Genomic DNA, 14,512 nt, shown 5'->3' on the forward strand with positions numbered 1-14,512 from the left:
ATAGAGTAAATATATAAGGTTAGATCCTATTATTACCCCCATTCCACAGATAGGGAGAGGTTAGCTAATATGCTCAAGGTCATATAACAAGTTAAATGGATATGGGTCCAGGCTGTCTGTTTCCAGAGCCACTCTTCTGCTTGACTGATATTTTGGTATATATTACAGAGAGTAAAAAAGTTCAGAGATTAACTACTAAAAATGATCACATGCAAATGACCCAGCAATTCCATTCCTAGGCATGCACCACACAGAAATGTGTATATATTTGCACCAAAAGACATTTACTGGTTATTTTTGGCAGCACAATTTGTAACAGCCCCAAACAGGAAATTATCTAAATGCCTATCAGTGCTAGAATGAATAAATAAATTCTGGCATAGTCATACAATGGAATACTATAAAGTAATGGGAATGAGCAATGTATAACTACATGCAACTACAAGAATAAATCTTTGAAATATAATGTTGAGTAAAAGAAACCAGGTACAAAAATACATACTGTCTGAGTCAATTCATGTAAAGCACAACAACCAAAGAAAACTAAATCTATGCTTTTCGAAGTCAGATCAGTGGATATACTTGGGTGTGGTGAGTGATGGGGAAGTTAGTCGGAGGCAGGCTTCTGGAACACTGCAATGCTTTGTTCCTCAACCTGTGTGCCAGTTATCCAGATGTGTAGCTTGTGGAAGTTCATTGATCTATAATATATGTACTTTTCTTTTGGGTATTTTCAAAACATAAAAAAGAGATAATTAAATAATATATTCTTTTTTTTTTTTTTTTTTTTTTGAGACAGAGTCTCGCTCTTTTACCCAGGCCAGAGTGCGGTGGTGCTATCTTGGCTCACTGCAAACTCCACCTCCCAGGTTCATACCATTCTCCTGCCTCAGCCTCCTGAGTAGCTGGGACTACAGGCGCCGGCCACCATGCCCGGCTAATTTTTTGTGTTTTTAGTAGAGACGGGGTTTCACCGTGTTAGCCAGGATGGTCTTGATCTCCTGACCTTGTGATCCACCCGCCTCGGCCTCCCAAAGTGCTGGGATTACAGGCGTGAGCCACCACACCCAGCCAAATAATATATTCTTTACTTGAATGTTAATATGGAAGAACTGAAGGTTTTACTACAAAAATTTGTTTCCAAACAACATAAATATAGTATTAATATTAATTCTAAAGGAATATTTTAGAAATATGCTCTACTACTGAGTAAGTTTACAAGTGAGATGTAATTTTTTATCTTGCTAATGGTATTTTTGCATCCTTTTAACTTATTTTATTTTTTTAGTTAGGAAAGCACACCAAATGTCATTTGAAGGTTTTACAAGATACATGGATTCACGTGAATGTCTGCTGTTTAAAAATGAATGTACAAAAGTTTATCAAGATATGACTCATCCATTAAATGATTATTTTATTTCATCTTCACATAACACGTATTTGGTATCTGATCAATTAGTGGGACCAAGTGACCTTTGGGGATATGTAAGGTATTTATTTTATTTTTAAATCTATTACATTTAAAAATACTTGAAAGTTCCTGGCAGTGTCTACCTCAGTAGGCAAGAGTGCACAATAAAAAGAAGACTCTCTGTGTTATCCAAACTCATAGGGAATAGGAATTTTTATTTGTACATATCTTGAAGATCCAACATTTGGATGAAGTGGCAACGTAATTTATTGTATGCATTAGTATCATATGCTTTCCTTCTAATCCCACCTGTTAACCTCTTCTCCGTGATTATGGCCCTTCCAAAGTTTGCTGAATAACCTAGACACTTCTCAAAGGAAAGCATATGAAGAAAACTCTTATTTAGCTAGTCAGAAGATGCTAGATTTTAATAAGTATGGTTAAAATTAATTCTAAGGCATCAGGACACATACTATAACTAAAGCCAACACATAAATACAGTACATTGTATAAATTTGCATTTATGGATAGTGATTTTTATAGACTTGCATGTTAAATAGTTTACATAGATTAAAAATAATCCACGTTGCATTGCTGATTTTATACCTAACAGTGTACCTATCATACTGTTAATACCAGACTTCAGTTTAGTCAGTCAGCTCAGATACATCGCTGAACAAGATTTTCAAAGCTGCTATATTTATCTGTGTACAAGCAGATAGAAAGATAATAACCAGGTAAAAAAATGTTTTCAAGGGTTAATGAATCATACAGGGAAGATGAACTAAGGTAATGTGATAGAAAGTGACTGTGAGGTGGAGGGTGTTACTTAGGGTAAAGTTGTCAGAAAAGTCTTCTCAAGAGGTGAAATGAAATAGTTGTGGCATGAGTGATGATACAGGAAGCCTTAGAAAGATCTAGTAGGAAGGTCATGTTGAACAGAGTAAGTGCTTGGCATGTTTAAATGAGAGAAAAATGGCAAATGTGGCTGGAAACAAGTCAATGGTGAATGAAGGGAGGTGAGTTTGAGGAGGTAGGCAGAATCAGTTAATGAGGATCTTGTAGAGCATGGAGAGGAGAATAGATTTTATTCCAGCTGCACTGAGAAGGATTTTCCTTAAGATAGTGTCATAATTTGATTTATTCAGTAATGTGGAGGAATGACTGATGGGGCCAGAGTGGAGGTAGAAGATGATTTGGGAAGATGATGTAGCAGTGCAGGTGATATAGCTGGTGGTGAACTCATGAGGCAGCAGCTGAGATGACAAGTGGTTGAATTTGAGATGTAGATGCTTCTCAACTTAAAATGTGGTGACATCCACAATTGTATCAATACTTGAAAATATCTTAAGTTGAAAATGCATTTAGTACATCTAACCTACCAAACATTATAGCTTAACCTAGCTTACTTTAACACACTTACACTAGCTTACAGTGGGGCTAAATCATATCCCCGCTCCCAAAGCACCCCCCAAAACTGGCAACACAGGACACTGTAGAGTTTTGGTTGTTTACCCTTGTGATCATGTGGCTGAGTGGGATCTGTAGCTCACTGCTGCTGCTCAACATCTTGCGACAGAGTATCTCATACAGCATATTGCTAGCTTGGGAAATGACCAATATTCAAAATTCAAAATGTGATTTCCACTGAATGCATATTTTCTTTGCACTGTCATAATGTTGAAAAATTGTAAGTTGAACCATCCTATGTTGGGGACCATGTAATTTTAGGAGACATAGCGAACATGACTTACCAGGTGATTTGAAGAGAGATATGAGGGAAAGAGAGGAATCAAGATTTTCATTCCAATAACCAAATTACAGTGATACTGTTGGCTGAGACGTTGAAGCCCAAGAGAGAAGCCCATTGTAGGGTTTGAGGCAACATGCAAGGGTTCTGTGGTTTCCACGTTAAGTTTGAGATACCAATTAGTTACCAAATGGCTAGATCAGATAGTCAGTTGGGTATATTTATGTGGAATTCAGAAGTTATCAGACTGGAAAAAGAGAACTGGAAGTCATCGGTATATATGGGATATTTAAAACCAAATGATTAGATAGTATTACTTAAGGTAAAACCATCAATAGAAAAGATATCTTCTAATTCCAAGATAATATCAAACATACAAGTAAATATTGCTGCTTCTCTAATTTCAAATGTAAGTAATGACATAAATTCACAAATTTTGAAATGTATTCATTTAGAATTCTGTAAAGATAGCCCAATTTATAGCTATAATTTCATTATAGGAATTTCCGTTCATTTTTTGTTATTTTAATTTTTTAAGAGAGAAAATATAAATATTAAAGCAGTTATATTTAGATATATATATAATTACTTTTACGTTACAAGAAAAAGTTTCACCCAACCGCAAATTTACATTTAAATTTAATTGTACTTTTCTGTTTCTTTATCCACCTTTGGAAGATACATGCTTAGTATGAAAGTCTTTCAAAATATTTTTCCTTATGACTAGTGGCATAATATCGTGTTTAAATATCAATGTTTAAGTTTCTAGCATTCATATTTCTTCCCTTTCCCTCATCTGTTAATTTTGTGACAGATATAACCATTGTGTATCTCAATTTCCTCATATTTACAAAAGGAAAAAGAATATTACTGTTGTATAGCATTCAATATCTTAATGTACCAAAAGATTCTTAAATTTATTTTTATTACCAGTTAAAATTCAACTTCAAATAGAAAAAATAACATTACACAGTCTAAAGAAGTTACAACAAAAATTATAATATTTTATACCTTGATAGTTTATAGGAAGTATTTGAAGGAAATTTAAAGATAAATAGATGAAATAAAGTTAAGAGTGGAAATTTCATACCACAAAGTTCTGTACAAATTCTAGAATGCGTGGAGAATATCACCTATAAGTTTTCTAAGCAGCCAAAGTCAAGAGAGAAACAGGATTAATTACAAGGTTTACAATGATCATAAAAAACTGTAGTGAATGAGAGAGAAATTTTCTCTATTTGTTTCCAAAAAGGAGGCTCAAAGTGAAATAGCGGAGTGTCCTCAACATCACTGTTAGAGAAGATAAAACTTTCTCTTATGTGCCTCCACATGTAAGTGGTTGACATGACATTGCACAATCACTGAAAACATTTTGCTGGAGACCAAACCATGTAGTCTGAATATGCAGTTTTGTAAAGGTTGATTTGATCCATCGATAAAATTAAAACTATCTAGAGAAGTAGCAAGAGCCAATATTATTTATGAAAAGTTTTCTTTCACAATATGGTTCTTGGTGGTTTCTTCCCTCCACCACCCAAGTAAAAAGCTCAAGACTGTTCTCTGGCAGCACTCCAGAGATCTCATACTCTATGTTGATAAAATAGGCAAGACAATTTACTGTCATAATCAAATACGAGTCAGGAAAGCAAACATTCTTCCACAGAAATTAAGAAACTTTACAAATAAACATTGTTTCTTCTCCAACTTTAAATACATAAATAAATCCATAAGCCAAGAAATATATTCATTTGCAATTCTGCAAATGTAGCCGAATTTAGAACTTCTGCCTTATTTGCCCAGAGAGTATCCATGGGCCAGACAAGATTTCTCTATGAATATTCTAGGCCCATTTCTCCAATACAAAGACAATTAGTTAAGAAAACTCTGAAGTTTTACATTATAGTGCATTGCCACATGCCTAAATAAAGCACTGTGCACTTAAACAAACAAACAAAAGCCAAAGCAAATTACCCAAATGTGGTAGCATGTGTCTGTAGTCCCAGCTAGTTGCGAGGCTGAAGTGGGATGATGACTTGTGCCTAGGACCAGGTTGCACTTTAGTATGGGTGACAGGAAGAGACCCCATCTTAAAAACAACAACAAAAAAACAAAAACAGACACAAAAACAAAAAACAAAATTAAAAAACCCCATCCTGGCTAATACAGTGAAACCCTGTTTCTACTAAAAATACACAAATTAGCCGGGCGTGGTGGCGAGCGCCTGTAGTTCCAGCTACTTGGGAGGCTGAGGCAGGAGAATGGCGTGAGCCGAGATTGTGCCACTGCACCCCAGTCTGGGCGACAGAGCGAGACTCTGTCTCTAAAAAAAAAAACAAACCAAAAAAACCCCAAACACCCCAAAAGAATTTATTAAGAATTTAATTTTTCTTAATAAAAATTTGGCTTGGTTAGTGAAGCCTCCAAGATAGATGAGATTCACCAATTCTCCTTCTCTCGAATGCCTTACTTCCTCATCAGAGTTCTTCCATCTTTTATCTCTATTATTCCCAAGGGTATACAAGGTTTTTTTTTCTCTCTCTCTCTCCCTCCTTCCCTCCCTCCCTCTCATACTTTAGGCAGTCCTGAATTCAGTACATTGACTTAGTGTCATAATTGTTTTATCTGTTCTCAGCTATCTCTTACCTAAGTACTTCTTGGGTCGTCTCCCTAGAAAGGGACTAAATAAGATCTCCAAAGAAGAACTAAATCTAAAAGGTTCATTTTCTCATATGGCCCATTTGGTGCTCAGTGTTTCTGTTTGGAAAAACTACTGATTTTATATAAGTACTTGGTGCTGGGATGACAGGAGCTTCTCCAGGTTGTCATGACTTATGGCAGGGTTTCGCAAACTTTGCATTTTTTGAGTCAGATAATTCTTTGTTGTTGGGGTCTGTCCTGTGCATTGCTGAACGTTTAGCAGCATTGTGACCGTTACCTGCTAGATGCCAGTTACAAACCTCTCCCTATCTCCAGTTGTGGCACCGAAAATGTCTCCAGACATTGCCAAATCCCTCCTGTGAGGCAAAATCGTCCCAGTGGAAAACCAGTAGCCTGTAGACATGGGGTAATTTCATGTACTTATTGGTTTTCTATGGAAAAGTATCTCTATGTATGACAAGGGAGCTTTTTTAACCTCTTTCCTAGTATGTATCGATTCTAAGATCCTGGTGTTTCAAGTCAGCTCTCAGATTCAGTTTTGTCTCTTCCAAGATCGCACTTTAGAAGATCACATTTTTCTGCCTTCCACTTTTCTTCTCACATCTCTAGTTCCCATTTTTTCTAATATAAACATAATAAATATTTACTAACAGTCAGTTTATGTCAAACATGTTTTATGGCCTGAAATTTCAATCCCTGCTGTTGTAGAACCAGCACTAACCATTGCCTCATGTTAGTGTTGCTGACCCTGTCTGTGGTTGGCACATATTAGCTCCATGTCAGGCCAGGTTCATAGATAATAGGAATAACTATACAATTCTTTGTATGTGTCTGTGAAATGATTTAAAGAATTATCTTAATGCTATCACTATATTTGCATGAATCAATAAAACAATATCTACACATAAATCAAGAAATTTGAGTGAACACTTGGTAGTTTGGGGCAAATGACCTACTTCATGATGGCATACAATGGCCTACTCTGGGCTGGGTATGAAGATTTTGAGACATCCCTATTTGCTTATGTTCATTATTATAAAGTCAGTGAAAAATCTGAATGCAACCGGCTTCCGCTGACACAGAGTAAATAAAAGCATATGTGCTAATAAAGCATCCTGTCACTGCTCTCTTGTAGTATGAACACTGAAAATTAATTTAAACCCAGTGGGTACAACTCATTTAATGAATCTAAGATAGAATTTATGTTTAAATCAAGAAACTGATTTTTATTTTTTAGGTAGAAAAATCAGACCCAGTTTTAGATATCAGCAGAAGTAGAAATATGTTTTCCTCAGTTTTGATAAAGCTGTGAACTTGTATTCTGAGGCAAGCAGGTCATACTTTTCTCCTAGTGAAATTATGAGTCGAATAGACATAGATGAGCAGGTATCTAGGCTTCCTTTGCATAAACCTTGATTTTCTCTAGTGCTTACTTGGATTAAAATTAGAGATGGCCTTATGTTAAATGGTTAGAGAAAGAAGGATTATTTGCTGATTCACCAGGCCCTCTAGCTTCCATACTGTCTAGCCAACACTGTTTCCAGAGAGCAAGTATTGTCATGCTTTGCCTTTTCTTTATCCTTCCCTTTCTACCATATACCCCATTCCCCAAAGCCTGACATGAGGAAATAATTAGATAAGATTTTATTAATATGTTTTACTGTTCTGAGAGGGCTTTGAACATTATCACTTTTCAATGGTATGGCACTGAACAGTAAATGCCACCATAAGGAAAATTGTATGGGTTGGGAGTAGGGATGTTTCAGAGCTACAACTATGGAGCAGGTATCTTCATTGCTTACTGAAAACCCAGGCTTGTATGGAGAGCACACAAGAGTAAAACATTTGACTAGAGAGAAAGACACAGTATTGTATTACACAGATGGTGTGTGTCTTCCTTTTTAATGCGAATTTCTAGAGACTCAAAACTTGTCCCAAAGACAAGTTTTTATAGAGTTTTATGGACTCGTTTATGCATTTATTATAAAATCACAAATGGTCTTTGGCATATTTTAATACTTTGGTATATATTTTTAATGGTCCAGGAGTAACATTTTATTTTGCTGAAATTTTACTAGTGCCCTTGTGAAAGGATGCCGTTGTTTGGAGATTGACTGCTGGGATGGAGCACAAAATGAACCTGTTGTATATCATGGCTACACACTCACAAGCAAACTTCTGTTTAAAACTGTTATCCAAGCTATACACAAGTATGCATTCATGGTATGTACACATCTTTGTTCAACTGTAGCTATTTAAACAGAAGCAATTTTAATTTTCTTGCTTCAAAATCCTATAATGCTTAGCCTTACTTTAGATGATATTTCAAATTGTGGGTTATGATCCATTAGTAGGCAGTGAAATCCATGTTGTATATAGCTAAAGGTAGATTTATCAAAGTTAGTTTCAGGTGGTAAGGTACATAGCGTTTCATGGAACTTTTTGTTTACTTGTGTGTGTGTGCATTGTTTCACAATGTAAAATATATTTATTACTGTGGATGATGGCCAGAAAAGTTTGAGAAATACTGGTCTAGGTAATAGTAGATATTTTACCAATATTCAACTCTTTTACTTTCAAGACAAAATAAAATGTGTCAACAATGCATCATTTCAATTGTTGACATTTTAATGACTATAATGACAGCTATTGATATAGTAAGAAATGTTCAGAAGTTTACTTTGGATTCAAAAATGTTTAATTTAGTACAGATTCAAAGATATAGTTATTCCTAGAATTTGAGCTCAGTTTATGAATCCTACTCTATAAATTGAGCAGGTTTTTGCAATCCCTCAATGTTAGAGTTCTAAATAACACTGGTTTCATTTATAAACGTGGGTAATTTTGCACCTTCAGACATTTTAAGTTGTTTTTGTAAACTTAACACCTTGATTTCTTAAGTACTTCAATTATAGTACAATTTTAGTACAATCAAAATGACTACAATCAAAAAGAATTCTTACTACGTACTAAAACTGTGTAATGTGTACCTAATACATTAAATTTACAAATGTAATAAACTTGAAGTTCTCCTATGTCAATACATTACATCATCTGTCAACATAAACTTAAAATCACAAATTTATATAAATTTATCTACTATATATTAAAATGGAGTACAAAATAAATATTTCAAAGATACAAATATCATGTATGAACAATTTCTATCTTAATATAAAAACATTGAGAGTATGGCACTGATTCTCCTAAACATGTAGTTTCTGTTATTTCTCAATTTATTTATTTCTACTCCAGTCTCTTTCTTGAACTCACACCAATGTACACAACTGCCTGTTTGACATTACCACTTGGATATGAATAGGCATATTTAACTTAACATGTTTAAAATTGAGCTACCTGATATTTCTCTAGTTCTGCTCTCGCCATGCTCTTCCCCATCTCATCAATGACAACTTTCATATGCTCTAGCCAAGACCTTTTTGCCAACTGTAACCTTCTTCTCCTTCTCTCAATCCCCTCAATCAATTCTTCAGTAAATCATATTGGCTTTACTTTTAAAATGTATCCTGAATTTAACTATCTCTGCCCATTCTTACTGTCACTGTCGTAGTCAACCAACATCACCTCTCATTTAAATGATCCCACTGCCCTCTTCTCTGATATTCTTGCTTCTTTTCTTATTCCCCTGCCATCTCATCTCAACATATCAGCCAGAGTGATTTTTGGGCACTCAGACTATGTCATTCCCCTTCTCAAAGCCTTTGGCCTCGCTCAAAATAAAAGCTAAAATTTGTACAATGACTCACAAGGCCATAAGTGGTCAGTTTTTCATTACGTCTTTTAACTCTCCTGCTACTCCATCCCTGTTCACTTGGCCATTCTGGCCTCCTTAGTCTTTTTCAGACACGTCTCAAGGCCTTTGTACTTGCTATTCCCCCTTTATATGAAATACTCTTCCCAAATATTTGTATGGCTAACTCCCTCACCTAATTCAGAGTGGAAAAATGAGTTAAAAAAAAATAGCGACAGTCTTAAAATGCAAAGGCCTTGCAAGGATGAAAAGCCTACAGCTTCTAAGATTCCAAAAAGCAAGAAATGGGCAACTAGATAAGAAAAAGAGACAAAATGCAATACTTTCTATTATTTCCAATGGGAAGAAAAGAAGCAACATTATGTTTATTTGCAGATGACATAATCCTGTCTGTGAAAAAGCCCAACGATTCCGTACAAAACACCCTGTTAGAACTCATAAATGAATTCAGTAAAGTTGCAGAACACAAAATCAACATATTTAAATCAGTAGTATTTTTATATGCAAATAGTGACCTAACTGAAAGAAATTAAGAAAATAATCTCATTTACAATAGTATAAAAATGACATATCTAGGAATAAATTTAACCAAGGAGGTGAAAGATCTGTACACTGAAAACTATAAAACATGGATGAAAGAAATTGGAGACACAAATAAATGAAAAGATATCCTATGCTCCTGAATCAGAAGATATAAAATAATATTGTTAAAATGTTCACAATATCTAAAGCAATACACAGGGTTTTTTTCCCTTGGGGTGTGGTATTGTTATGTTGTCGAGGCTGGTGTCAAAATCCCGGCCTCAGAAGATCCTCTCACCTTGGCCTCCCAAAGTGCTGGGATTACAGGTGTGAGCAACTATACTAGGCTACAATATACAGATTTAATGCAATTCTTATCAAAATTCCAATGGCATTATTCATAGAAATAGAAAAAAAAGTCCTAAAATTTGTAAATAAGTATAAAAGACTTCAAATAGCCAAAATAATTCTGAGAAATGAGAACAAAGTTGGAGGCATTACACTTTCTGATTTAAAATTATATTACAAAGCTATAGTAATCAATACAGCATGGTCCTGTGCAGAAAAACAGACATATAGACCAGTGGAACCGAGTAGAGAGCCTAGAGATCAACCTAAGCATATATGGTCAACCTAATTTTTGTCAAGGAGACCAAGAAGACAAAATGGTAAAGGATAGTATCTTCAATAAATGTTACTGAAAAAACTGAATTTCAACATGCTAAAGAATGAAATTAGATCTTTATCTTACACCATATGCAACAAATCAAGTTAAAATGGATAAAAAACTTACATATATTACTAGGAGCTATGAAAACCCTAGAAGGGAACATAGGGGAAAAGCTCCTAGACACTGACTTTGGCAATTTTTTTTTGATATTATATCAAAAGCTCAGATCACAAAAGCAAAAATAAATAACTGGAACTACATCAAACTAATAAGCTTTTGCACAGCAAAGGAAACAATCAACCAATAAAATAAAAGGGCAGCCTATGAATTGGGAAAAAATATTTGCAAACCATGTGTCTGATAAGGGAGTAATATCCAAAATTTATAAAGACCTCATACAACTTATTAGTGGAAAAAAAACTTGATTAAAAACCTGAATAGGCATTTCTCCGAAGAAGACATAAAAATTGCCAACAACTATATGAAAAGGTACTCAACATTATTAGTCACCAGGGAAATGCAAATCAAAACCACCATGAGATACCACCTCACAGTCTTCCCATGTTAGAAGGTCTCATCAAAAAGTCAAAGGATAAGAAATGTTGGCAAGGGCGTGGCAAAAAGGGAACTCTGTACACTGATGATGGAAATGTAGTTGGGTACCACCAATGGGAATACAGCATGGAGGTTTCTAAAGAAATAAAAAATACAGCCACCATATGACCCAGTAATCCCTCCTCTGGGTACACACCCAAAGGGAATTAAATAACCATCTCATAAAGTTTTTGTGCTGCAATGTTCACTGTAGAATTGTTCACAATAGCCATGATATGGAAACAACCTAAGTGTCATTGACAGACAAATGGATAAAGAAAATGTATATATACAATGGAATATGATTCAGTCTTTAAAAAGAATGAGATCTTTCCATTTACCACAACATGAGTGAGGACATTATGTTAAGTGAAATAAGCCAGACACAGAAAGAAATAATGCCTGATCTCACTTACATGTGGAATTAAAAAAAAACTCAAATGTACAGAGATATAGAACAAAACAGTGGTTGACAGGAACGAGGTGTGGGGAGGGAGAAGAAAATGGAGAAAGGTAGGTCAGAGGCTACAAACTAGCACATATGTAGGATGAAAAAGTCTAGACATCTAACGTATCATATGAGGATTATAGCTAATAAAATTGTACTGTGTATGGTATTCATGCTGAATGAGTAGATTTTAGCTGCTCTTGCCATAGAAATTATAAAAAGGGTAACTGTGAAATGATGGATAGATGGATATGTTAATTGGATTCACTATAATAACCTTCTTACTATCTACGTGTGTCCCATAACATCATGTTGTATACCTTAAGTATACACAATAAACTGTATTTAAAAACACCCAAAAGAGCAAGAAGTGAGATTTTAAACAAGGCTTTGAGCAGTGGAGACTCAATGAGACTTCCCAGCCAAACAAGGTGACTCAGTTTTGCAGCATAGATAAGATTAAAGTTTAGACTTCCTACGCAAGGTAGTCACTATTAATTTGGAAAAAGAGGACATGAAATTAAATAGATGATAATTATGACTAGGGAAGTCATAATTGGGTCTAGTTGCATGAGTTTACTAGAATAAATACGTAAGAAATCGAAGTTTTGAGGAACTTATATTGCCAAAAATCCCCATAAGTATGACTCTTAGGTGAGCCTTAAAACAGCCTTTGGTAAGGAAATGGGCTGCAAACATTGCTTGGCTTTCAAGAGAACAAACTCCTCAACATCCACTTTCAATGTGGCCGAGGAAGATAAAAGAAAGAGGATCTTCCCAGAAGATGGAGCCCAGAAGAAAGAGAAATGATGTCAGTGATGTCAGGGCCTCATGGAAGAATCCACCTTTTAGGCCATCACTTTGCCCGTTCTCAGAATTACTTATTATATTTGGAAAAAACTTTACCTATTCTTTTGGGATCAGAGTGAGTCAGTAGACTCACTCTAGTTGAGAAGGTCATTGTGTAGGTCAAATAAGGGCTTCCAAAAAAATTAAGTATTAAGTTTTAATTCCTGGAACTTGTAAATGTTGTTTTATTTGGAAAAAGTGTCTTTGTAGATGTAATTAAGTTAAAGACCTCTAGATGGGGAGATTATTCTGGATTATCTGAGTGGGCGCTAAACACCATCATAAGGGCTTTTATAAGAAGGAAGTAGAGAGAGATTTGATACACGAGAGGAGGAGGCAATGGGAAGACAGGGACAGAGATTAGAGAGATGTGGCCACAAGCCAAGGAATGTGGGCAGCCACCCAAACCTGGAAAAGGCAAGGAGGATTCTTCTCCAGTGCCTTCCAAGGGAGTGCAGCCTTACCAACACCTTGATTTGAGACCAGTGAAAATGATTTCAAACTTCTGGTGACTAGACAGTGAAAGAATAAATGTTGTTGTTTTAAGCCTCCGAAGTTTGTAGTAATTTTTGTCACAGCAGCTACAGAGCAATACACTCATACATTAAAAAGACATAGTAATAATCTACTCTGTTCTCAGTGCTGTGAAAATGCAGTAAGACTTGTGATCCCCTGGCTTGTTTACAAATTGGTAAATTTGTGCCCTGATAAGTAGATATGAAATCAAAACAAAGAAAAAAATTATAAATAAGATCCAATGATGTTTTGTTCCCTATTTTATGGCAAGTTGAAGTTGCAGCAATGAGAAAGGGCAGAAAATACCTTTGTAGAGCCACCTTCACTTAATAAAACTCCTTTGCTATTAGAAACTGGAAATATCTTTATCTTTGTTTCTAATTCTAAAACAATTAGTTTTAATTACAGAACTTAAAACTGAAAAAGCAGAATATTAACATTTCCCCCAACTCATCAGTGTTAATAATGTTTTTGTTTCACGTTTTAAAATCTCTAAACATTTGTATATTAACAATAAAAATATAGCATCCTACTTTTTGGTAACTTGCTTTTCTTCATAAACCCATAGATAACTTTCTATAGCAGTATAGATAGCTCTGTCTTCTTCTTTTTTTTTTATTTTTATTTTCGAGACAGTCTCGTTCCGTCACCCAGGCTGGAGTGCAGTGGTGCAATGTCGGCTCACTGCAACCTCCGCCTCCTGGTTCAAGCAATTCTCCTGCCTCAGCCTCCCAGGTAACTGGGATTACAGGCAACTGCCACCACGCCCAGCTAATTTTCTTTTTTTGCATTTTTAGTAGAGACGGGGTATTGCCATGTTGGCCAGCCTGGTCTCGAACTCCTGACCCCAGGTGATCCACCTGCCTCGGCCTCCCAAAGTGCTGGGATTACAGGTGTGAGCCACCATGCTCGTCCTGCCTTCTTCTTAATTGGTCTATATCATTCCTTTATATGGATATGGTATAATTTATTTATTATTATTATTGTTATTTTTAAGATGGAGTCTTGCTCTGTCACCCAGGCTGGAATGCAATGGTGCAACCTCGGCTCATTGTAATCTCTGCCTCCTGGGTTCAAGTGATTCTCCTGCCTTAGCCACCTGAGTAGCTGGGATTACAGGCACATGCTACCACACCTGGCTAATTTTTGTAATTTTAGTAGAGATGGGGTTTCGCTATGTTGGACAAGCTGGCCTCGAACTCCTGACCTCAGGTGATCCGCCCACCTCAGCCTCCCAAAGTGCTGGGATTACAGGTGTGAGTCACCAAGCCCAGCCAGTATAATTTATTTAAATAAGTACTCACCGATGGATGCTTCAGTTG

At 35.7% G+C, this 14,512-nt stretch overlaps 1 protein-coding gene across 3 annotated transcripts in view; it reads left to right on the plus strand.

Moving 5' to 3' along the window:
* Positions 1–14,512, plus strand: part of PLCZ1 (phospholipase C zeta 1) — a 53,100-nt gene that overhangs the window by 17,607 nt on the left and 20,981 nt on the right. For 2 of the 3 annotated variants that reach the window (XM_003265572.4, XM_012502337.2), the window contains exons 5-6: positions 1,289–1,490; positions 7,898–8,042. The exons of the other annotated variant lie outside the window; for it this stretch is intronic. In XM_003265572.4, the coding sequence (XP_003265620.1) occupies positions 1,289–1,490; positions 7,898–8,042 (347 nt within the window). The remainder of the gene's footprint in view (positions 1–1,288; positions 1,491–7,897; positions 8,043–14,512) is intronic. 3 annotated transcript variants of the gene reach the window in all.

Source organism: Nomascus leucogenys, chromosome 23 (genome assembly GCF_006542625.1).
Source record: "Nomascus leucogenys isolate Asia chromosome 23, Asia_NLE_v1, whole genome shotgun sequence".
Classification (NCBI taxonomy): domain Eukaryota; kingdom Metazoa; phylum Chordata; class Mammalia; order Primates; family Hylobatidae; genus Nomascus; species Nomascus leucogenys.